At 44.2% G+C, this 25,181-nt stretch overlaps 3 protein-coding genes across 7 annotated transcripts; 1 reads left to right on the top strand and 2 right to left on the bottom strand.

Moving 5' to 3' along the window:
* The first annotated feature begins 4,487 nt into the window (after nucleotides 1-4,487).
* Nucleotides 4,488-10,825, top strand: LOC128459154 (BUB3-interacting and GLEBS motif-containing protein ZNF207). 5 transcript variants are annotated; one of them, XM_053444260.1, is made up of 11 exons: nucleotides 4,488-4,629; nucleotides 4,924-5,050; nucleotides 5,123-5,261; nucleotides 5,716-5,898; nucleotides 6,150-6,225; nucleotides 6,321-6,391; nucleotides 6,507-6,661; nucleotides 7,781-7,973; nucleotides 8,225-8,363; nucleotides 8,628-8,815; nucleotides 9,068-10,825. In XM_053444260.1, the coding sequence occupies exons 1-11, from the start codon at nucleotides 4,589-4,591 to the stop codon at nucleotides 9,073-9,075; spliced, it is 1,320 nt and encodes a 439-aa protein (XP_053300235.1). In that variant the 5' UTR covers nucleotides 4,488-4,588; the 3' UTR covers nucleotides 9,076-10,825. The 5 variants fall into 5 exon arrangements, with proteins under 5 accessions (XP_053300235.1, XP_053300234.1, XP_053300236.1 ...); XM_053444259.1 differs by having other exon boundaries at nucleotides 7,781-8,008; XM_053444261.1 differs by adding an exon at nucleotides 6,858-6,950 and having other exon boundaries at nucleotides 7,781-8,008; nucleotides 8,628-10,825.
* Nucleotides 10,826-13,193: 2,368 nt separating this feature from the next.
* LOC128459108 (zona pellucida sperm-binding protein 3) lies at nucleotides 13,194-16,031 on the bottom strand. The gene is made up of 10 exons (XM_053444217.1): nucleotides 15,648-16,031; nucleotides 15,455-15,570; nucleotides 15,280-15,383; nucleotides 15,029-15,203; nucleotides 14,399-14,516; nucleotides 14,226-14,308; nucleotides 13,971-14,140; nucleotides 13,658-13,813; nucleotides 13,486-13,554; nucleotides 13,194-13,393 (listed from the first exon to the last, which is right to left on the bottom strand). Exons 1-10 carry the CDS (start codon nucleotides 16,029-16,031, stop codon nucleotides 13,194-13,196), a joined length of 1,575 nt encoding a protein of 524 aa, XP_053300192.1.
* A 6,345-nt stretch (nucleotides 16,032-22,376) lies between these two features.
* LOC128459107 (zona pellucida sperm-binding protein 3-like) lies at nucleotides 22,377-25,181 on the bottom strand. The gene is made up of 10 exons (XM_053444216.1): nucleotides 24,798-25,181; nucleotides 24,605-24,720; nucleotides 24,430-24,533; nucleotides 24,183-24,357; nucleotides 23,555-23,672; nucleotides 23,385-23,467; nucleotides 23,134-23,303; nucleotides 22,815-22,976; nucleotides 22,647-22,715; nucleotides 22,377-22,576 (listed from the first exon to the last, which is right to left on the bottom strand). The coding sequence occupies exons 1-10, from the start codon at nucleotides 25,179-25,181 to the stop codon at nucleotides 22,377-22,379; spliced, it is 1,581 nt and encodes a 526-aa protein (XP_053300191.1).

The following is a 25,181-nucleotide window of genomic DNA, read 5'->3' as shown; positions in this document are numbered from 1 at the left end:
TGCTTCCTCCCAAGATCTGTGTGTTGCCTCTGCGGGTTGTGTTGTGCACGTTGCTGCTCATTCAGCCTGAGCTCATCGGGCTGTCGGAGCTGAACTTTTGTCTGCTCTTTTTTCTGCTTCGTCAAACCTTCCTTGAGCTCAACACAGTACTTATCGCGTGTGGCCCTTTCTTTTTCTGGAGCAGAGGAAGAGTGATAGTCTTTCTCCCGTTCTTTTTCAAGAGCAGAAGAAGATTGACAGGCTTTCTCCTGTTCTTTTTCAGGAGCAGAGGAAGATTGATTGGCTCTCTCCCGTTCTCTTTCAAGAGCAGATGCAATCTGAATGGTTCTCTCCTCCAAGATTGACCTTTGTGCTGTTTCCTTATGCAGGGCATCTTCAAGTTGGGCCAGTGTTGTTGTGCTCTCTGACCGATCCTTAGCCTCAAATTTAGCCATGATGTTCTCGTTCTCCATCCTTGGTGTGTGCATGTCGTTCATCTTACTCTCTGTGGCTGTTGAGGCTTTCTTTTGCTGCTCGTTTTGTTTTATTTCTCTCAATAAGCGGGTTTTGTACTTCTGGAGTTTCTCTTCAAGCATGGTGCAAGTGTCTCGGTCCTTCTTGAGCTGGATTAGAGAAAGTTCTCTCTTGAGTTGGACATCTTCCAGTTCACCTTGCAGCCTATTTTTATCCAAAGCCAGTTGGTGATTTTTACAAGTCAGAAGCATCAGCTCCTCTTTGTCCTTCTGCTGCTGGGAGAGGGCAGCCTCATAATCCTTCTGGAGTTTATTGTATTTGCCTTGCTCCTGTGTGAGTTTCAAGGCCCACTGGTTATCTTGAGCCAGCTCTCTCTTGGGGTCATCCTTAAGTTCACCTCGAAGCCTATTTTGCTCCAATTTCTGGAGATTCCGATTTTTATAAGGCATAAGCATCAGCTTTTCTCTGTCCTTCTGCTGCTGGGAGAGAGACACTTCCAAATCGTTCTTGAGTTTATTGTATTTGCCTTGCTCCTGTTTGAATTTCAAGGTCCGCTGGATATCTTGAGCACGCTGTCTCTTGTGGTCATCCTTAAGTTCAGCTCGGAGCCTCTTTAGCTCCAAAGCCAGTTTCTGATTTTTAGACGTCAGAAGCATCAGCTCATCTTTGTCATTGTGCTGCTTGGAGAGGGCAACTTCCAAATCCTTTTGGAGTTTATTGTTTTTGCCTTGCTCCTGTTTGAATTTCGCGGTCAACAGGTTATCTTGAGCACGCTGTCTCTTGTGGTCATCTTTAGGATCACCTTGTGGCCTCTTTTGCTCCAAAGTCAGTTGCTGATTCTTACAAGTCAGATGGATCAGCTCTTCTTTGTCCCTCTGCTGTTGGGAGAGGGCAGCCTCATAATCCCTCTGGAGTTTGTAGTGTTTTGCCCGCTCCTCTTTGAGGCCAGAGGCCCACTGGTCAACCTTCTCTTGCAGCATGGAAATAGCATTGCTCTTGGCTTCGGAACTGTTTTGAAGAGTTTCGATACTGATGTGAAGGGATTTGATTTCATTGTCTTGTTCAACAAATTTCCGTTTCATCATAGAAAGATCATCATATGCCTGTTTGAGTTCCTTAATTGTTTTCTGTCCTTGAAAGATTACCTCACAATTCCCCTTCAACTCATCTTTGAATTTCTCGACCAGCTCATCTTTCTCTTTGAGATTGCTTTTTTGCTTTTGAGGCTTTGCATATCTGTGCTCCTGGTCTTTCTCTGATCGCGTAAGATGAGCTGTTTGATCTTTTTCAACTTGCTCTTTCTTCGAAAATTTTGAAAGAGCGTGGTTCTCTTTTCGCTTTCTCCTTGGGGCTTCTTTCATTTCAGTCTCCGCTCTTCTTATTCTCAACTTCTCTTCAAGAGCAGCGTTGGCAGCTTTGTCCTTTTGGAGGTCTCTGTGCACACCATCATAAGAACTTGATTCTTCAAACTGTGAAACATAGAACAATTATTGGTTTGTTGTTCATTCATTTAACTTCCTATTGACATGTTGTTTTATACTCATATGCTTATGTAGCCTAACAAAATTAATTATTCATTTATAATATTTAATGAATTATAAAAAATGCAGTCAACTATTGAAAGGGAGTCAATAATAGTTAAAATATGAGATATTACACAAAATGTAATTATTATTACAAATATTTTGTGTATAGGGTGTGAACCTATACACACTTACCTCCTCATAATTGGGGCTGTAGAGCTCCTCCTCAATTACTTCCTGGATCTTCTGCTCTGTCTCATCCACAATCTCGTCTTCTGTCTCCTCCTCCATCACCTCCTTGATCTTCTCCTCTGTCTCATCTACAATCGACTCTTCTGTCTCAACCTCTTCAGCATAAAATGTTTTTGGCATCTTCTTTGAGACACGCTGAAAGCTGATCTCCTCTGTCTCATCCACAATCTCCTCTTCTGTCTCCTCCTCAATCTCCTCCTGCATCCCATCCTTTATCCCCTTCTCTATCTCCTGGAGGTTGAAGCAATCAATCTCCTTCTCAACCTCTCTCAGAAAGTCCAGCTCTTCCACCATTAAAACGTTCCTTGTATCCATCACTGTCAATTTCTTTATCTTTTTAAAGAGAAAAACTTGACCTGCCGATGATTGAATTCGCTGTGATAAAACTTTGTATCCACCAACCGTATGTATGGTGACCACACTTCTTCTGTTCTTTGTTCGATGTTCCTTCATAGACAAAGATTCAAGGACTGTTCTATTAAAGGCACACTGTGATGTCATCACTATCAGATGTTTCTCTTTCAACCCTGCACACACACAAAATGTGGCTCTTGATCAAAGAAGCAGTCCAGTAGATGGCGGTAATACAGCGTAGATTGGTGGCTAACGCCTGTCAACCAAAGGGAATAAGAACAACAAAACTTGGCTAATTTTTCAGATACAATTCTACTCTTTTCCTTCTATAAAAAGCCTCAAAGACTTGTTTACAGAAATAATAAATGTTCCACAATAAAATAATCAAATGTATTTAAAATGTATTTAAGTTAACATGTTAACCTATGAAATTCATAAGACGTGTACTCGTTTGTACTCGATAACTTTACGTTTCTGTCACCACCCACCTCACTGACTCTCAGGCTTTGACTAGTTGTAACATTGTGATGTGACTGTGCTGATATTCAAGAATGTATATCAGCACATATTCATATATGTACGTAGTGCTAAATTAAATGTATTCATCTGCAGCCTTTATTTCTAAATGCTCCTGTGAATGTAAATAATAATCAATAATATTTTATTTGAAAAGTCAAGTAACAAAGGGAACTTCATTACTAGTTGCTGTAGGCGTATGCCTTGTAAATATTGCACAATTGGGGTTCTGCATTAATTGAACTTTAACAAATATTTGAACTATGCACAGAAATAACAGCACTTCCCACTTTCATAACATTATTGGTACTTTATTAGCAGGATTTGAACAGAAAAAGTTCCACTTTGAATAGAACACTTCCAATCAGGTAATCGACTGCATTAGAGTATATTAATTGTAATTAAAACTGTTAGCATTTCAAAGAAGAAAACAATTAAATAACAATTAAAGGCTTTCAAAAACCTCATCAATTTGAGATGAGGAAACACCAAAGGCAGGTAAACAGTGAAAGATAAAGATAAATATCCAAATACCAGAGATGAGGCAAAGATAAAGATAAATAAATGTTTTTTTAATAATCATTTAAAAAAATCAAGTAAAAATAAATATAAATACAATTCTGATATTTTTAGGACTGCAAAGCAGCACTGAGCGGGCCCGAGCGCATGCATTTTGAAGTGTTGCATCGTTTTGCCTGAAAAAAATAAATAATGACTGAGGAAATATCCCCACATAGAGCTGTTCAGGCTTGGACTCTGATGAGACAGAAGTTTGGTGGTGATAGGACAATGCACAGCTGAGTTATGACAACATCGTCTCCTCTGGCGACGGATGAACCTTCGCCGTACCTCAATGTTTACACGGTTTGAGGAAATGTCCAATTCTGAGAGAGAAAGAGACGTCAACTTAGCCAGACATAAAGATTCCTTTGAGTTGAACACTGACACAGCAGGAGGCGAGTTGTTTGTTTACGGCTCAGCATGTGCACAATGGTCTTCTGCAGTTATACAAGTCCTGCCGACACGACAGCCTGCCAAAGTTAAGCAATTACATTAACATTAAGGATTGGATTACCTGCTCATTCCCATACGCCTGTAGCCGCTTTCACAGCGCTTCTACCTCCCGTGCGTCCCGGGGTTAGAGGATGATGGTGTGACGTTACTGTATTGTTTTACATTGCATGTGTCACGTCATGATAAATCAGTCTCTTGTACCGCCCTCTCGGCATTTAGCGCCCTAGGTAACCGCCTATGTCTCCTGTACCAGGACCCGCCCCTGGTTGATCCCTCATCTGAACCACAGAACTGCACCAGTTCTGATGTAGGCGGTTGGGTTTGCACCAATAGGGGGCGCTGTGGCGGGACCTCGGTGGGAGGAGGGAGCGACCATAGTAAGCGACGCCATCTTGCTCCCTCCGTGTTTCCCTCTCAGCCCGAGGTCCGTGTGGATGTAGCTGCTGTCAGCTGCTGTCTTGTCAGGTACAGGAGCCATGGGGAGGAAGAAGAAAAAGCAGATGAAGCCCTGGTGCTGGTATCCTTCTCTCACAGCCTCCATGTTACTGCCCTGTCTTGTTCTGAAGGAGTTGTGTTTTTAGAGCTAACCCGAGCCTCCATGGAGACGTGGACCCTGTGGAGCAGCTTCTCTACAGCCCCACCACGACAGTTGTAACTCGAGTCGAACCAGCTGGGAATAGAAAACATGGCGTTATTATGTCAAATCGCGTTGTCATAAAAGAAACCAAACACACGTCGTTGCGTGGTGTCCTGCGATGTGCTGCCGGGACTCGACCCTATGTTTACGTTTGCTTCCTTAAACTAACGTCAGGTACTGCAACCGAGATTTTGACGATGAGAAGATCCTCATCCAGCATCAGAAGGCTAAACACTTCAAGTGTCACATCTGTCACAAGAAGCTGTACACGGGCCCTGGACTGGCAATCCACTGCATGCAGGTGAGGAGACAACGAGAAGGCAAAGTGACTGAGTAGAGTTTGAGCTAAAAAAGCCTCTCATTTCTCGCATAGGTGCACAAAGAGACCATTGAGGGGGTTCCCAATGCAATCCCTGGCAGGACTGATATTGAACTGGAAATCTACGGCATGGAGGGAATTCCAGAGAAAGACATGGAGGAGAGAAGGAGAGTGCTGGAGCAAAAGAACCAAGGTATTGTCACCAAAATAGCCCATTATCTACTCGCCACTATGCCGACGGAGGGGTGGGTGAAAGATTTGAGTCCACAAAACACTTTAGGAGTTTCAGGGGTTAACCGCATTGCAGCCAAGTTATCACTTCTTCCGTGGCTCCAGGTAGGAGGATAACATTATTCGGTGAACTATCCCTTTTAGTTACCAGGGATGGCAACAGTTTATATGAAAAAAAGTGTTTATACATGATGATCACATAAATGTCATATTATTACTTCTATCAAGTTTAAAGACTGATGTATTTTGCCCCTAAGTGAAGGACATTACATCAATCTGCATTGAAACTTTGTATTACAACTAATGATTAAAGTTACATGGGAATAACAATTGAGGTTTTTGATCACCCTGACCATACATGTACTGTCCAGATATGGTCTATTCTGCCGATTGATTGTGCTGCTCCTTATTTTCAGAGACTCAGAAGAAAAAGCAGAACCAGGATGACTCTGATACGTTTGATGAGGATGACGAGCCTGGTCCCTCCTTCCAGCCGCCTGCTGCAGGTCAGACCCAGGCAGGCTACATGCCCCCTATCACCCAACACGGCATGCCTCCTGGCGCTGGTTTGACTGGGCTACAGCCTGTCAGCTACTCAGGTGAGAAACTTGGAATTAAGCAAATTATGTTGTGATTGTACAGATACAACATTCATGTTTGTTCTTACATGTCTTTACTTGACAAAGATTCCGATATCGTGATCTAAGAATCTGTCTTTCTGTTGCTGATGTGGAGCCATGTTTCCCATCCACTGCTCTGAACACTCCTCATTTTAGATCTCCACATGAGATTCACACATTATCTGTCATCAAGCATCAAACTTTTGTTAAACTGAATCTCTTTGTTATAGGAATGCCCCCTATGATTCCTGGTGGGCCACCAATGATGCCAGGAATGCCACCTATAATGCCAGGAATGCCTCCAGGGTAAATATTTGGCATCATTAATGAGGACTGTAATAAATAAACGTTTCATTTCCACCATGTATTTTAAACATACCCCCCCACACACACGTATTTAGGATGATACCAATGGGTGGGATGATGCCTCCAGGTCACGGGATGCCTCCAATGATTCCAGGCATGCCTCAAGGTAACCAATGCCCTGCCATTATACATCTTCATAATCACTCCATGAAATTTGCTCAATGGGAGTGATTGAAAACTGAAATACTGCTGTGGTAAACCTCCATGTTTCCCCTGGTCAGGTATGCCTCCTCCTGTGGTCCACCGTCCAGGAATCACACACATGGCTCAGGTCCCCCCTGCTGCAAACATGCTGGTCAGACCTTCTGTTCCTGCTGCCTCTGCCCCCTCAGCTCAGCCTGATGGCACCAAGCCTCTGTTCCCCAGTGCTGGACAGGTAAAATCTTTTTTTCCATCTTGTGTAACACTTTGATGCAGCAGAACATTAACTTCTCCTGCTCAATACAGGATGTTTGATTAGCCTATCTGTGCTCATACAGACTGATATAAAGAAAACTTAACCCCAAAATTCCTTTATCTAAAGGATAAGTTTATTTTTGTTTCTTATTCTTTACTTGTTTCCTGTACTACAGATGGGCAGTCGGGTTGCAAGTACAAGTACAGGGTCTCCAAGTGCAGACTCAGAGTCCGCCTCCCCAAAAGCTCTGTTCACTATCACAGCACAAGTACGCAGCTGTTTCCTCTAGTTTGAAATCCCGCAGCAAAATAGTTTGCCTGTGGTGTCTATGGGCAGATACATTATTTTTTTTTTTTTTGCCATAAAATCTCTTTATGTGTGTAGAAAATTCTCATTTAAGGTTTGGTAATTTCAGACACATTTATTTGCTTTTTCATTTGCTACAAATCTGCATTCATAAAACAGTACTGGCACTAATTTGCTTTGATAATTCGGCAAAATCTGTTGCATTATGCAGATTTGTAAAATGGGCTTCATTTTTCAGCAGGGCTGTTGGGCAGCACAGCACAGCATCCAGTTGTGTTATATACCTTTTTTTTTTGCAGGCTGAAAGAAATACGTTTTACGTTGGTCGTACATTACAGGGTTACCTTCCCATGAGTGGTGTGAACAACGTTTGGCCATAGATCGTACTAAGAACCTCTTTAATAGACTTTCAACAAGTTGAAAGGTGATGATAGGATCTAATTCTGGTAAAGAAACAAAAGTGTGAAGTGAGGATGTGAAAATCCAAACTGATCCACCAGTGGAAGAGGAAATACAAATTGCGCCCGACAGATCTCGAGTCATTCTCAACTGTCTATCATGATGTTTCACATTGACCTACTGCAGCCAATCACCAGGGGGATGAAGACACTTTGAATTCGCTTCTGAGGAGCAGTCATGACATCCTTCTTTATATACAGTATATAGTACAAACTATATCAATACCAAGCCCAAAGGGAACAACTTCAATCATGGGAGTAACCTCAAAGTATGACTAAAAGTTTCGTTTAATTTCAGCAGAGTCTCATGTGTTTTCCTCTCTCCCTCCATCAGAGTCAGCAGACAGTGTCAGGGTCCCCCCATCCTCCCCCGTCTACTTCCTCTGACCTCTCAAAGCCCACATTCCCCGCCTACACTCAGGCCACTGCAGCTGTGTCCAGCCCCAGTGGTGGCAGCAGCACAGTCTCCAAACCTCCCTCTACCTTGACCAGTAAGCCTGCCACCCTCACCACCTCCAGTGCTACCAGTAAGTTGATCCACCCTGATGAGGATATCTCACTGGTAAGTAGTCGTTGCTAGAACTGTCTCTATTTATTCTGTTAACAGTAGCTATTCAGTTTGAGCACCTGTTAATCATAGATGAAGCTTCTGTCAATATCACAGTGTAGAAAATATCACTTTCTGGAATTAAAGTCATTGATTCATTGACTGTATTTATTTATTACTCCTGGTTTGGTTAATTATCAAATTATTTCTCCTTGTTTTTGTTTCCTGTAGGAAGAGATAAAAGCTCAGATGCCCAGATACCAGCGCAGTGTTCCCCACCAAGGCCAGGCCACTGCTGCTGCCCCGTCAGCAGGTCCCATGGGTGGCATGATGGCCTCTCAGCAGCCCGGCATGAGGCATCCCATACCAAGTATATACACTTCTGTCTTAAGATCAGGAAAAACTTTTAGTTTTACATTTAGCTGTTGCTCCAAACTAAGGTTTATCTCTTTCTTGCATTGTTTACATCTGATCAGGTTAGATTTTGTTTCACATTGCAGGTTAGGGCTCGTAATAAAGAGTTTTGCCTGACATGCTTACCTCCTGTCTTCATCAGTTTTGTAGGCTGCCTCTACCTAAACCTTGTTTTCTACTAATGTTTGATTCAAAAGCCAACAAACCTGTGTTTCTGCAGGCCAGTATGGTGGTCCACCACAGGGGATGCCAGGGTACATACCAGGAGGAATGCCTCCATATGGACAGGCCCCTCCTGTGGTTCCCCCAGGGTACCAGGGAGCCCCTATAAGGCCGCCCATGGGAATGAGACCCCCTGTCATGTCTCATGGAGGCCGCTACTGAAGCCTGCCCTCCTCTCTTCTATAGGTTTGGACACTCAACCCTTTTCTAATGTCCTCAACTGCTAGTAGACAAACCAGTATTGGTATTTTTGAACCACGACGTACTGTGTATTCTACTACTGAGCTATGAAGAAGAGACACTGAATAAACAGAAATCAAAAGAGCTTAAAAGCATCACTGAGCGCATGGGAAAACATTTACACTGTATCTAACCAAGACTATTAACTGTTGTTTTAAACCGTCTCTGAGGCTTTTTTTCTTCTCATGTTTCATTTAGGTGTATAGAAGTGTAATAGATATGGTTCGTAGTGTTGTGAAGGCGCTGGAGTTACATGGGCAGTACCCATCATTTATCAAGGCAAGTTTAATGTACAGACATTTCTGTTCTAAGCTAAACAATGAGGCCTTCACAGCACATTGTGCTGTTGGACTTTACGTCCCCAACTTTGTTTGGTGAGGGCTTCAATTTACTGTCATGCATTCATTCTGTTTTGTGCTAATAATTTAATGAATAACTACCACCTTAACTTTAAATAGATAAAATAGTATATGTATCGTTGAAATACTGTACTGTAATAAAATGTGGTAAAAATGTAAGACTCTTCATTGCGGGACGTTAGTGAGAAAAGAGACGTCACAGCAGGTTTGTACTTCAACTACACAGTAACTGTTTTTGTTGTCCTGCAGATGAACAATGAAAACTAATAGAAATGCTTCATTGAGTTGCCCTGAAAATGCTGTTAAATGTTATCCTGTGACAATGAGCAGTGCATTGAAGTTATTTAATTATGCTCTGTACACGGCACTGGCAGACCGGCCTTTGAAACCCAGAGTGCATTGTACAGCTGCATAACTTCCGGGTCGCCATTGGCTCTAGTGCTAAAACCCAGATTTCTCTTCTCCCTGTAGCAATGCCATGGGGGACTGGCTGAGGCCCTGTCTCAGTGTAGCCCTGTTTCAGCCTGAGGCAAGTCTCACCATTTTCTGTCTTCTTACTCATTACCAGGGGCCCTCACAGCTTTCATGCTGTTGGATCTCTATGTCCCCAAACTTGCAGCAAGTTTGGTGAAGGCCCTTGTTTGTGTTGTTGCGTTCAGGTACCATTTCCTCCAGGCATGTTTGCTCATGTGGATTATAGTTTTTTTGTGCCATTGAACCTGTATCTTCATTATTTACCGGTGAGAAGCTCTGTTTGTATTTAGAAGCTATTTACTGAATGTGTAGAGCTTTTTAATGAAACCACTTCTTTTGATATTAACTAGTCCTACAGTCCACTGCATTTTACAGTCTGAGATACTGATGTCAAACAATTTGTGAGGTTGTCGAACACAGAAATAATCTGTCACCTGCAGCCATATGTTCATTAATGTGTTTTGGGGGAGTTTGTAAAATGGCTTTACCACTTAATCCTGTTTGTTTCATCAGCTTTCCCTACTTGATCATTTGAGTTAACTTCTTGCATGAAGGCGAATCCCTGCCAGTAACAGGTTAGTTAAAGCTGTAAGTACCACTGCCATTCATTTAATTACGTCAACCTGTGTTTTGTCTGCGTACATAATATGACATCTAAATGCTTCCTCGGTTCTTTTTGAAAAACAAGCCCACAATAATCAGTTAGCAGTTTACACGACTGGCAGCCAATTTTTCACTATGATGTCAAGGAATGTCTAACAAATCCTATTTTTTGCTGCAAATAACTTCAATTCAAACCAATAATTTGATTTATTTTACATAAGTTGCACAGGAAGTCTTCATCGGTAAGTATGGGCTCATAAAGATTCCCATATCGCAAGGAAAAAAGATCAGATTTTACCTGCTCAAGAATTTTTCTCCTTTTTTCTACAATTCATCTATAAACACGATAGCAGACTGTCTGGGAAGCTCTGGAAGAGTTAATTTAAAAACTGAAACTTAATCATGACTATTTGTTGTAGGATCTGTGCTGTGAAGCGATCTGCAAAGTTGTATTTCTCGATTTATGTGCCGATGTCTGTTTACTCATTTTCTTTGAATAAACCAGCTCCTTAACTCTGAATGTGTTTTTGTGATGTTTCCCCTCCACATTGTTGTTTTAGGGGGTCGTGAGGCTGTCAAATTTAGCGACAGACATTAATAGATGTAGTGTCTAAGTCCAGTGACTATATTACTAGTAAGCCTAGCTGAACTAGTTTTAATCAAGTGTCACGCTTTTGCTGAACAACTGCATTTTCCTCAAACTCCTCATGTGCAGAGATCTGACTCAAATCCAACACCTCGCTTTCTGTATCGGGACAATTTCCTCTATTTCCTAGAAATTTTAAAACATGACCAAGTATTTATGTTAAGTGGAAACATACAATAAAAACTGAACACTAACAGTGAATATTGCAAGATGTCAATAGATATTTATATATTATCAGAATGGTCACTTAATTTATTTTTACAATTCTTAATAGATTCTCTTTTTAGATCAAATGATAAATTAATTAACTTATTATAATTAAATGATCACCAATATTAATTTAATTTAATATAAATATATTAATAAACAACTAAATTCAGGTTTTTAAGGTTCATAAAAAAAATGGCTCACATCGAGATGAAATCTATACACATTAAAACGTATGCATCCACGTGACTCAGTGGTATTTCTTCAATGCTGGTTTGCTTGAGTGTTGACATATCACAAGACAGCTTGGCAAGACTTGATCATCTTTTGTAAAATTCCTTAGTCCCTGATATGACTTTAAAAAGTCAGGTCCGTTCATCTCTGCATAGAATTCCTGGAAGGTTTAAACAATTGGCCGCTCAACATCAGACGTGAGAAGGAAGAGGACAACAAATGATCCCCTGGGAAGGATATGACTGCAGATGCATGATACCACTTTCTGCAGTCGACTTTTTCTTGTTTTTATCCAGGTTTGTTCATCACAGGTTCGATCCCCACCTGGGAAATTGTTTTTGTAAGTTACGTGTTTATGTCGTAAGTCAATTTCATTTAACACAATTGTCTGATGTATTTATGGATTTTTGTTCATCCGTTTTGAAAAATATGACTGCAAATGTGAGGATTAAATTCATAAAACCATCCCCTTGAATTAATAAATCATGCATGTTTGGTGTCAAAGTACATTATCGCTAGGAAATGAAGTTGCAGGTCATTGTGTCCCTATTCTGCTGCCTGATCAGAACTTACAGGTTTGGTTAAGTTACTGTTAGACTGAGCAAAGCGGCGAGAAGGATATAAATGTGTTTCACATCTAGGTGGACACATATCGACATGTAAAACTATAGTTTAAAAAGGGACCAAATTGTGTAAAATGCATTTTCTGGGATTTTACTATCCGTAATGACTCGAGGGGGTCAGCAGGGAACCTCAAGGTATGAAGACAGTCACTCAGGCCATTCGAAGAAATATATTATTGAAACCTCGCGTTTCGTACTTCCTCCCCTGTATGACGTCATATGGGTTTGCACTGGCCCCATCCAGCCGATACCAGTCCAGGCTCCGAACTCAGCACCATCCGAAACAAGACACCAAGCAGACATGCAGCCGAAGAATCCCTGCAGCGTGGAGAACTGTGGTCAAGCCAGCCGACACTCGCAACTCTGTGGTCAAATCAGCCGACACAGAAATTCTACTGCACTCACTGATATGCCTGTGTTCAGGACCTCTCCGACTACCTACATACTCAATATCAAACATTTTTACTGAATAGATGGAGATTTTTCAGATTAAACTCCAACATTTCACTGTGGAATAGATCATTTCAGGATACTTCAAAGTTCTATAAAAGCACTTTGCTCAATAAAATCAGAGTGAGACGGATATGCCTGTTCAGGACCTCTGACTACCTACTGATTATCAAACATGTTTACTGTATAGATTGAGATTTTTCAAAGTAAAGTCAGGTGGATTGTTTTCTTAGTGCATCACTGAACATCCTCACTCAATATGAACCCTACAAAAGCAAAATAAGTTTCAATAATTTCCCCTGCATTAATAACCAAGTTGAGGCTCTGCATGCTTTACAGATTTTGATTTGGTACAATTTGAGCAACCACTGCTCCAATTTTACTAAATGGGAGGTTTTAGTCCATCAACATTAAGTTTACTATGCTGCGTGCGCTAAAGGAAAGTTTTGCACAGCAACAAACCCACTGAACACACCTCTAAACCTTTGGTTAATTTTTAGGATTATGCAAAAACTACTGGACAGAACCATCAAGTTTGGAAGAATGTTGAATGAGTCAAGTTGGATCCAGGATTGTTTGTCGATATAGTAAGAGGCGTTGTGACCTCTGATTTCCTGAGTATTAACTTTACCTGCCACAGAAAAAAAGTTTCAACTGAACACCTCTGTAAATCTTAAACTAAACATTAATACATCCAGAGTCAAAGCAAACATTTAGTAAGTAATAGTTTATTTTCTCTTTGGGTAATTCGTGTCAGATTCTGTAGCAGTTGCATTGGACAGAGTCACTTCCAGTTTAATCAGAGCGGTGGGGGGGACGTCAGTGGAGTCTGTTGTGGAGACGTTGTCCATCGCTGCACCGTTTGATTTCATCGTGATCTCAGGAGCAATCCTTTCTAGAGGTGCCATCTCATTTTCTTCATCTCCATCTGTAGGAAGAGAAGACTTGTCATGTTTATAAAAAAAAAAGAAAAAAAGAAAGGGAAACTTTGAGATTTAGTCAAGTCTCTTCAGGCTTTACCTGTTCCAATTTTGTCTTCTCCTTCCTCCACCAGGTCTGGTGTAGATGGACCACGGAGCGGCTTCAGATCTAGGATTAAAGTGGTTTGTTTTTTTAGCCATACAAATCAAACGTTGTGGCCCAACAGCTCAACATTGGTAAAGATAATGTTTTGATTCAGACACGCACCAACTCTTGTCGGTCACTCCACCTCTCCACCGGCTGCTGTAGAGGGAAGGTCTGCTGATTTGATTGAGAACAGGAGGGAGATCTTCCACAGGGAGAGGCCCACTCCTGGGTTTAGCAGGTAAGACCAGCATTGGACCCACACTTGCCTCCTGTTCCCACACTAAGAGCACAAATCCACAGTTTTACCAATGATGGAGGACCAAACCAGGGGAAAGCCTGACATCTAGTGGTAAACTCGATTATAGTGTCATCACAGGGGGAACCAAAACCAGCTAAGATCTGAACAATATGCCATTTTCCATTATAAGAGATCTTACCTATATTGGCCTTCAGTGGACTTCTCCATGAGGGTTTAGGTTCAGTTGGCTTCCCAAACCCACGGGGACTATACTTGCCGGGGCTGCTCGGCTTACTGAGGGTTTGGCCAGCTTCATTTGGGGTTTGACATTGTCCACATAGGAAGTCATTACTGTCAACTGAGCGCCATCTGAAAAAAAAAAAGAAGATTTGAGATTCTCAGCACACCCGCTGAACGCATTTGACATTTTCACACCAGAGCAGATATCACTTGCCTTCCGTTTATAAGAGTGCAGGCCTTATTCAGCGCTTCTGCGTCATTGACCGGTACGACATTCAGGTGACAGGTGACGTAGAGCTATGTGAAGGGGGGGGGGGGGGGGATAACAGTATTGAACAAACAATACGAGCGGTAATGTCTTACAACAGTTTTAAAATGTGATCTCACCTCTCCTCTGTCCTCATTATGAAACCTAAAGGCATCAATGACCATGCGGAGCTTGTCATCTTGCATTCTGGGTAAGAAGTGGGACCTCGAATCAGGAAGCTGGGAGTCAACCAAGCAACTAAAAGAAATCAATCAGGTCACCACACAAAAAAAGCCAAAGACAAACTTTTACATCCAGAGATCTTATGTTCAAACAAACATTGTTCCTACATTACTAAACTGCAAACATTTGAGGTTTAGGATTCAGTCCGGACACATCTAGTTAAATTTCAAACTGTGTTTGGTGGTTTGGCTGTTCCGGGACCTGCCGAAACATCATTTGTTCATTCTACCAGCACAATAATTCACCGTTTGAGGCCCTTAAAAAAAAAAACATTTAGTTTAAGAGCCTGCGAACTCCAAATGCACTGCACTAGCTGCTGTGTCATGCCTCAAACAGATGAAGGACGGGTTCCTGGAAACGTGCTTCACCTCATATCCAACTGACACTTTCAAGTACGTCACTAGATCTGGTGTCAGACTTCAGCTTCCTGTAGAGCCACAACAAGCTTCATATACCTTCTCACTCCAGACAGGACTGGAGAGTTCATCCTCCTTTTAAAAAATAGATTTTCTAATTAATGTGCTTACCCGTTATTAACGAAGATGTATCTGGGCACGGAGTAAATGTCCGGGTCAAGTGTAGCAACACAGCTGCTCACAAACACACGCAGCCCCATGTGATGTCCAGCTCGGACCGAGGCCTCGATGCTGATGGGCTCGCCGAGGAAAAACACGTTAGAGCCCCTTTCATAAAGCCAGTCATCTGCACAAAAAGAAAAGAAAAAGAAAGTCAGCATACAAGAAAAGGGAAAAGGTCACGTTAGATTTAAAAAACCCACTGGTCATGATTCTCAGGTTGAAGTTCAGGGTCTCCACTGCAGCTTGTGTCGACATGAAGGGGATCCAGGTGGGTGTGAGGGAGGAACTGGACAAACTGTACTTCCTGCAAAACGAAAGACGAGTTTTAGAGCGACACGTTGCACGGTGAGGTTGTAAGAGTCGCTGTAAACAGACCTGTCATAGTGACACTCAATCGGAACGACAGCGTCCTCCATCCGAATCAGCCCGTCCGGAGAGGCCTCGGGGGAGTATATGAGGAGGTTTGTGTAGACCAGGTTGTCGTCAGTCATCTGTGGATCAGAGATGTGTTGAGAAGCAGAAGGTCAAACATGTAGAGCTGCCTGAAATGCTACAAACTAACGGTTACCCAGTGTTTGGTGCCGCAGTCCATGAGGCTGACAAAAATCCTGTACTCTTCTCGTGAAATGCCCACAGCTCTACAGTAAGCATTGTTCTCCACCCCGAGGCGCAACTCGTGCCCTTGAACAGGAGCTCCGACTCCAAACAGGTCGGCTTGGATGGTGATCTCCATTGAGTCCGGGTGGCAGGTCACTCGGACGGTGTTCACCTGCTCCGGTTCCTCAGCTGGAGCCTTCGAATGCTCGGGCCCAGTGAGCTGGGAGCTCTGGCTCTTCGTGAGCTCGGGGGTCTGAAGCGAAGCAGCATGCTGCGTGTGAAGTGTCGGTGGGAAGGCCACAGACGACTGAACGCAGAGGCCGGACAGGAGGAGCACGAAACACAAGGACGCCATGGAGGTCACTCAAAAAGGGGCAAACTAGCTCAGACTGCACACACCCACCGCTCTCACCCACTGAGCAGCAGAGGAGCCTTTTAAACCTCCTGCAGACAACGAGCCTCAGCACGGCACACCTGCAGCCACTCATCCTACAATCAGCTCTCAGTCACTCAGGCCTGAGACACAACATCTGAATGGAGTCGAAGGGGAACCACACTTGATGTATACATTTAAAAATCTACAAATACTTCCTCCCCTGTATGACGTCATATGGGTTTGCACTGGCCCCATCTAGCCGATACCAGTCCAGGCTCCGAACTCAGCACCATCCGAAACAAGACACCAAGCAGACATGCAGCCGAAGAATCCCTGCAGCGTGGAGAACTGTGGTCAAGCCAGCCGACACTCGCATCTCTGTGGTCAAATCAGCCGACACAGAAATTCTACTGCAGTCACTGATATGCCTGTGTTCAGGACCTCTCTGTGCTCTCCTACATATTGAATATCAAACATGTTTACTGTATAGATTTGGAGATTTTTCAAAGTAAAGTCCAACATTTCACTGTGGAAGTGATCATTTCAGGATACTTCAAAAACACTAGGCTCAATAAGCTCCGAGAGAGACTGATATGCTGTTTTCAGGACCTCTCTGACTGTGGTATGATGGAATAATAGTGTAAGGGATGCTTTTATTTTGTAGTAACAGGATGTGAAGGAAGACCTGGGTGAGGCTGATGGACAGACCGGTAACATGCACACGGGTGTTCTGCTGTTAATAAGGTTTAATAAAGACCGACTTCGAATACGTCGCTGTACGAACCTCATTATAACCATAACTTGACATGGTGTCAGAACTGGGCGACTTGTAAGCAAAAAAAAAAAAAAAAGAAGGCGAGGAGAAAGTATCGTTTTGGCGGAGGAAGAGGAGCCGACCCGGCAGATATGGCGCAACCTACACCAACTGCTACGTTCACAATACAACCTCCAGAGCCATTCGACTTTACCAAGCCTCAAGAATGGGAGCGTTGGATTAGGAGATTCGACCGCTTTCGGCTTGCAAGCAATTTAAACGCGACGTCGGAGGAAAACCAGGTAAACATGTTAGTGTATTGCATGGGCGATGAAGCTGAAGAGGTGCTAAGGGGGCTAACGCTAACTGCAGATGAGAGGAATAAGTACACGGATGTCAAGGCGGGCTTTGATACATTTTTTGTGCCTAAAAAGAATGTCATATACGAAAGAGCCAAGTTCAATCTGCGTGTGCAACTGCCGGGAGAAACGGTGGATTCCTTCATCACTGCACTATACGGATTAGCTGAACACTGCAACTATGGACTGTTACAGAAAGAGCTGATCCGCGACAGGTTAGTGGTCGGGCTGAGAAACGTCTCATTGTCAGAAAAGCTACAGCTAGACAGAGACCTAACACTTGAAACTGCTATAACAAAGACAAGACAGTATGAAGAAGTTAGAAGACAGCAGTCTGACTTAAGAGGAGAAAATGGCGGTGCTAGCCAGTGTTCAAATGTTGACGCAGTGCATGCTAAAAGCTACAGAAAGCCCAAATTTCCCTTTAAGCCTCAGCCACAAGCACAAACACCAAGCAGCTATAAAGCTAATTCATGGCCACAGCCAGGACCAGAATGCCCTGCTACAGATGCTGTGTGTCACAACTGTGGAAAAAAATGACATTATGGCAAAGTGTGCAGAAGCAGTGCAACATCTCTGAATGCTGTCACTACAGAGGAAGAAGAGAGCTTTTTCCTGGGAGCCGTGGATACTGGAAAAGACCCGTGGACAGTGCAGCTACAAGTACGACAAAAAAACGTGTGCTTTAAAATAGATACTGGTGCTGATGTCACCGCCCTGCCAGCCAAGGTGTACCATGACCTTACAAGGGAGCATGATGTGAGGCGTCTGGCAGTGCCGACACGCCCATTGGTTGGGCCAGGTGGCAATGTGCTCTCTGTCCTAGGTGTTGCCAGAGAAACACTACGCAGAGGCAAAAAGACAGCCACAGAGGACATTTATGTGGTAAAAGACCTGCACACTGCACTGTTGGGAAGGCCTGCCATAGAACAGCTCCAGCTTGTGTGCAGGGTTGACAGCATCACCATGGACTCAGTGAAACATCTGTATCCGAAACTGTGTAGCGGCTTGGGTCTTGTTCGGAGGCCATATGCAATTAAATTAAAGCCAGAGGCTGTGCCCTTCTCTCTCCACACACCACGCAGAGTTCCTCTGCCGCTTATGGGAAAAGTTAGGGAGGAGATAGACCGTATGGAGAAGATGGGCGTAATCACCAAGATTGAGGAGCCGACTGATTGGTGCGCCGGGATGGTGGTGGTGCCTAAAAAAGCAGGCAATGTCCGCATTTGTGTGGATTTCACAAGGATGAATGAATCAGTATGCAGAGAAAAGTTTATCCTGCCTTCTGTCGAGCACACTCTGGGCATGCTAGCTGGGGCAACAGTTTTTAGCAAATTAGATGCTAACATGGGCTTTTGGCAAGTACCACTGACAACAGAGTCTGCCAAATACACCACCTCATCACGTCTTTTGGGCGCTACTATTTTAACCGGCTACCCTTCGGCATAGCTTCAGCCCCAGAGCACTTTCAAAGGATGATGATAACAGAAGTGACCGGTGGCCTGCAGGGGGTACTGTGTCACATGGATGACATCCTAGTCTGGGGACAGACACAGGAGGAGCACGATATGCGGCTGCATGCGGTGCTAAAGAAGGCACAAAAGGCCGGCATTACGCTCAACATGGACAAATGTGAGCTCTCACGCCACACAGTCAGATTCCTGGGTCATGTGATTTCAGCAGATGGAGTGAAACCAGATCCTGAGAAGACGAGAGCAGTCCAAGAGATGGATGCACCCAAAAACGTCAGCGAACTCAGGAGTTTCCTGGGTATGGTCAATCAGCTGGGCCGCTTCTTGCCTAACTTGGCTGAAAAAGACAAAGTGCTACGAGACCTGCTGTCCAAGAAGAACCACTGGTACTGGGGGACAGAGCAGCAGGCCGCCTTTGATCAGTTAAAAACAGAGCTGTCATCCACACCGGTGCTCGCACTATACAACCCAAACAGTGCACTAAAAATCTCTGCTGATGCCTCTTCCTTTGGCCTGGGGGCAGTCCTGCTGCAGAAGAGCGATGCCATGTGGTCTCCTGTGGCATATGCGTCCAGGTCAATGTCACCAACAGAGCAGCGCTATGCTCAAGTAGAGAAGGAGGCATTGACTGCAACATGGGCTTGTGAAAGGTTCAGCTGTTTCATTCTGGGCAGACCATTCGAGCTGGAAACTGACCATAAGCCGTTGCTGAGTCTCCTGGGAGGGAAAGCTTTGGATGACCTCCCACCAAGAATTCAAAGATTTAGGATGCGACTCATGAGGTACAACTATACAGTCAATCATGTCCCTGGCAAAAGCCTGTGGACAGCCGACACCTTATCTCGTGCTCCTATGAGAGCCGCAAGAGCACACACAGATGCAAGCCTACTAGAGGACACCAACATCTATGTAGACTCTGTCATCAGCAACATTCCTGTCAGTGGAGATTATCTAAGTAGCCTACGTGAGCACCTGAAGGTAGACAGCACATGCTCTGCTCTGATACAGTACTGCACAGACGGCTGGCCAGACAAAAGCCAACTACAGGGAGAGCTGAGACATTACTGGGCTGATAGAGCAGTGCTGACTGTGCACGATGGACTGCTGCTGCGGGGCACGAGGCTCGTCATTCCATCAGCCTTACAAGGTGCAGAGACTACATGAGGGACACCTGGGGGTTACAAAGTGCAGGTGCCGGGCCAAACAGACAGTATGGTGGCCAGGACTCAGCAGCCAGCTGAATGACATGGTGCTGAAATGTAGAACCTGCATTCAAGAGAGACGGAACGTCAAAGAGCCACTGTTGCCAACGGAGATGCCAGACAGACCCTGGCAATCCTTGGGAGCTGACCTGTTCACGCTGAAAGGCAAGTCCTATCTACTAGTAGTAGATTATTTCTCAAGGTATGTGGAAATTGCGCTGTTGGCACCCACAAGGTCCACAGATGTGGTAGTGCACCTGAAGTCCATGTTTTCTCGTCATGGAATTTGTGAATTTCTTAAAAGTGACAATGGGCCCCAGTTTTCTGGTAGCCACTTTAAAGCCTTTGCAGCAGACTATGGCTTTGTGCACATCACGAGCAGCCCCAAGTTTCCTCAGAGCAATGGGGAGGCGGAACGTGCGGTGCAAACCGTGAAAAACCTGCTAACAAAGGCATCAGATCCATATCTTGCCTTGCTGGCCTACAGAGCAACCCCTCTACAGAATGGCTATAGCCCAGCTGAGCTGTTGATGGGGCGCCGCCTCCGCACTACAGTTCCTGCCCTTCCGACCCTGCTGAATCCAGTTTTGCCTGACTACAACGCACTGGAGACCAAAGAAAGGGAGAAGAGGAGGAACGACGCAAGATCCTTCGACAAGAGACACAGAGCGAGAAACCTGGAGCCACTCGTTCCTGGGGAAGATGTGTGGATCACCGATGCACGAGTCCAGGGCACAGTGCTATCTACACACAACACCCCTCGCTCTTATATCGTCCAGGTGCCTCAGGGCACATTGAGGAGGAACCAGCATCACTTGGTGCCACTGCAGACCAACAGTGGGGTAGTCGACGCTGATGAGTCACCGGGGGGAGAAGATTCACTCACACCAGAGCCAGCTCCACCAGTGACAACATCTCCCAGCAGAGAGGGCCCCGCCACAGAGACTGTGCGGACCAGGTGTGGGAGAGAGGTTAGAGAGCCACAGAGACTTGATTGGTGATGTATTGATTTGTTTTCAAAACAAAAAAAAAAAAAGAAAAAAAAAAAGAGTGAAATGTGATTGTGAAATTTACCTGAAACCTGAGAGTTTACGTTTTGAAGAACTCAGCCTGCTAAAGTAACAGTTCATAGTATAGTAAAGTGTAAGTTACTTATTTCTATTTTACATGCTTGATACAGGGACAGATCAGGGACAGGTCTTCCAGCAAAAGGGCACAATAAACCCCTTAAGACCTTCAGAGACAAAGGTAGTCCACCCTTTGTTCTCAAAGAAAGGGAGATGTGGTATGATGGAATAATAGTGTAAGGGATGCTTTTATTTTGTAGTAACAGGATGTGAAGGAAGACCTGGGTGAGGCTGATGGACAGACCGGTAACATGGGGTGTTCTGCTGTTAATAAGGTTTAATAACCTTATTAACGAGGAGAGGCGGTGGTCGAGTGGCAGAAACTTGGACTATGGGCAGAGAAGGTCTCTGGTTCGTCTCCGGTTCGACTCCACGGAGAGACAACAAAAGACAAGCCTGGATTGATCTGTCCAAAAATCCAAGAGTCTCCCTACCCTCTCTAGTGCCCCTGAGCAAGGCACCTCACTCCCCCAACGCCATACATGGTCGCTCACTGCTCTGTGTGTCCTGCACCAGATGGGTAAAAAGCAGAGATTAAATTTCCCTACCTGCATGAGTGTGCCTCTGCATGTCTGTGCATGTGTTTGGGACGAATAAATGGATCTTAATCCTAAAGACCGACTTCGAATACGTCGCTGTACGAACCTCATTATAACCATAACTTGACTACCTACTGATTATTAAACATTTTTACTTAATAGATTTGGAGATTTTTCAAAGTAAATTCCAACATGTGTACAATCCAATCAGTTCATTTCTTGATATTTCAAAGTTCTATAAAAGCACTTTGCTCAATAAGTTTAGAGTGAGACTGATATGCCTGTGTTCAGGACCTCTGACTACCTACATACTGAATATCAAAAAATGTTACTGTATAGATTTGTCAAAGTAAAGTCAGGTGCATTGTTTTCTTAGTGTATCACTGAACATCCTCACTCAATATGAACCCTACAAATGCAAAATAAGTTTCAATAATTTCCCCTGCAGTTATAACCAAGTTGAGGCTCTGCATGCTTTACAGATTTTGATTTGGTACAATTTGAGCAACCACTGCTCTAATTTTACTAAATGGGAGGTTTTAGTCCATCAACATTAAGTTTACTATGCTGTGTGCGCTAAAGGAAAGTTTTGCACAGCAACAAACCCACTGAACACACCTCTAAACCTTTGGTTAATTTTTAGGATTATGCAAAAACTACTGGACAGAACCATGAAGTTTGGAAGAATGTTGAATGAGTCAAGTTGGATCCAGGATTGTTTGTCGATATAGTAAGAGGCGTTGTGACCTCTGATTTCCTGAGTATTAACTTTACCTGCCACAGAAAAAAAGTTTCAACTGAACACCTCTGTAAATCTTAAACTAAACATTAATACATCCAGAGTCAAAGCAAACATTTAGTAAGTAATAGTTTATTTTCTCTTTGGGTAATTCGTGTCAGATTCTGTAGCAGTTGCATTGGACAGAGTCACTTCCAGTTTAATCAGAGCGGTGGGGGGGACGTCAGTGGAGTCTGTTGTGGAGACGTTGTCCATCGCTGCACCGTTTGATTTCATCGTGATCTCAGGAGCAATCCTTTCTAGAGGTGCCATCTCATTTTCTTCATCTCCATCTGTAGGAAGAGAAGACTTGTTTATAAAAAAAAAAGATTTATAAGATAGTCAAGTCTCTTCAGGCTTTACCTGTTCCAATTTTGTCTTCTCCTTCCTCCACCAGGTCTGGTGTAGATGGACCACGGAGCGGCTTCAGATCTAGGATTAAAGTTGTTGGTTTTTTTAGCCATACAAATCAAACGTTGTGGCCCAACAGCTCAACATTGGTAAAGATAATGTTTTGATTCAGACACGCACCAACTCTTCTGTCGGTCACTCCACCCCTCCACCGGCTGCTGTAGAGGGAAGGTCTGCTGATTTGATTGAGAACAGGAGGGAGATCTTCCACAGGGAGAGGCCCACTCCTGGGTTTAGCAGGTAAGACCAGCATTGGACCCACACTTGCCTCCTGTTCCCACACTAAGAGCACAAATCCACAGCTTTACCAATGATGGAGGACAAAACCAGCGGAAAGCCTGATATCTAGTGGTAAACTCGATTATAGTGTTATCACAGGGGGAACCAAAACCAGCTAAGATCTGAACAATATGCCATTTTCCATTATAAGAGATCTTACCTATATTGGCCTTCAGTGGACTTCTCCATGAGGGTTTAGGTTCAGTTGGCTTCCCAAACCCACGGGGACTATACTTGCCGGGGCTGCTCGGCTTACCGAGGGTTTGGCCAGCTTCATTTGGGGTTTGACATTGTCCACATAGGAAGTCATTACTGTCAACTGAGCGCCATCTGAAAAAAAAAGAAGATTTGAGGTTCTCAGCACACCCGCCGAACGCATGACATTTTCACACCAGAGCAGACATCACTTGCCTTCCGTTTATAAGAGTGCAGGCCTTATTCAGCGCTTCTGCGTCATTGACCGGTACGACATTCAGGTGACAGGTGACGTAGAGCTATGTGAAGGGGGGGGGGGAAATAACAGTATTGAACAAACAATAGGAGGGGTAATGTCTTACAACCGTTTTAAAATGTGATCTCACCTCTCCTCTGTCCTCATTTTGAAACCTAAAGGCATCAATGACCATGCGGAGCTTGTCATCTTGCATCCTGGGTAAGAAGTGAGACCTCGAATCAGGAAGCTGGGAGTCAACCAGGCAACTAAAAGAAAGCAATCAGGTCACCACACAAAAAAAGCCAAAGACAAACTTGTACATCCAGAGATCTTATGTTCAAACAAACATTGTTCCTACATTACTAAACTGCAAACATTTGAGGTTTAGGATTCAGTCCGGACACGTCTAGTTAGATTTCAAACTGTGTTTGGTGGTTAGGCTGTTCCGGGACCTGCCGAAACATAATTTGTTCATTCTACCAGCACAATAATTCACCGTTTGAGGCCCTTAAAAAAAACCATTTAGTTTAAGAGCCTGCAAACTCCAACTGCACTGCACTAGCTGCTGTGTCACGCCTCAAACAGATGAAGGACGGGTTCCTGGAAACGTGCTTCACCTCATATCCAACTGACACTTTCAAGTAAGTCACTAGATCTGGTGTCAGACTTCAGCTTCCTGTAGAGCCACAACAAGCTTCATATACCTTCTCACTCCAGACAGGACTGATGAGTTCATCCTCCTTTTAAAATAGAGATTCTCTAATTAATGTGCTTACCCGTTATTAACGAAGACGTATCTGGGCATGGAGTAAATGTCCGGGTCAAGTGTAGCAACACAGCTGCTCACAAACACACGCAGCCCCATGTGATGTCCAGCTCGGACCGAGGCCTCGATGCTGATGGGCTCGCCGAGGAAAAACACGTTAGAGCCCCTTTCATAAAGCCAGTCATCTGCATAAAAAGAAAAAGAAACAGTCAGCATACAAGAAAAGGGAAAGGTCACGTTAGATTTAAACAACCCACTGGTCATGATTCTCAGGTTGAAGTCCAGGGTCTCCACTGCAGCTTGTGTCGACATGAAGGGGATCCAGGTCGGTGTGAGGGAGGAACTGGACAAACTGTACTTCCTGCAAAACGAAAGACGAGTTATAGAGCGACACGTTGCACGGTGAGGTTGTAAGAGTCGCTGTTAACAGACCTGTCATAGTGACACTCAATCGGAACGACAGCATCCTCCATCCGAATCAGCCCGTCCGGAGAGGCCTCGGGGGAGTATATGAGGAGGTTTGTGTAGACCAGGTTGTCGTCAGTCATCTGTGGATCAGAGATGTGTTGAGAAGCAGAATGTCAAACATGTAGAGCCACCTGAAATGCTTAAAACTAACGGTTACCCAGTGTTTGGTGCCGCAGTCCATGAGGCCGACAAAAATCCTGTACTCTTCTCGTGAAATGCCCACAGCTCTACAGTAGGCATTGTTCTCTACCCCGAGGCGCAACTCGTGCCCTTGAACAGGAGCTCCGACTCCAAACAGGTCGGCTTGGATGGTGATCTCCATTGAGTCCGGGTGGCAGGTCACTCGGACGGTGCTCACCTGCTCTGGTTCCTCAGCTGGAGCCTTCGAATGCTCGGGCCCAGTGAGCTGGGAGCTCTGGCTCTTCGTGAGCTCGGGGGTCTGAAGCGAAGCAGCATGCCGCGTGTGAAGCGTCGGAGGGAAGGCCACAGACGACTGAACGCAGAGGCCGGACAGGAGGAGCACGAAACACAAGGACGCCAT

The sequence above is a fragment of the Pleuronectes platessa genome, chromosome 16 (genome assembly GCF_947347685.1).
Source record: "Pleuronectes platessa chromosome 16, fPlePla1.1, whole genome shotgun sequence".
Taxonomy (NCBI): domain Eukaryota; kingdom Metazoa; phylum Chordata; class Actinopteri; order Pleuronectiformes; family Pleuronectidae; genus Pleuronectes; species Pleuronectes platessa.
The sequence above is the reverse complement of the archived record's forward strand: the minus strand, read 5'-3'. Positions and strand labels throughout refer to the sequence as shown.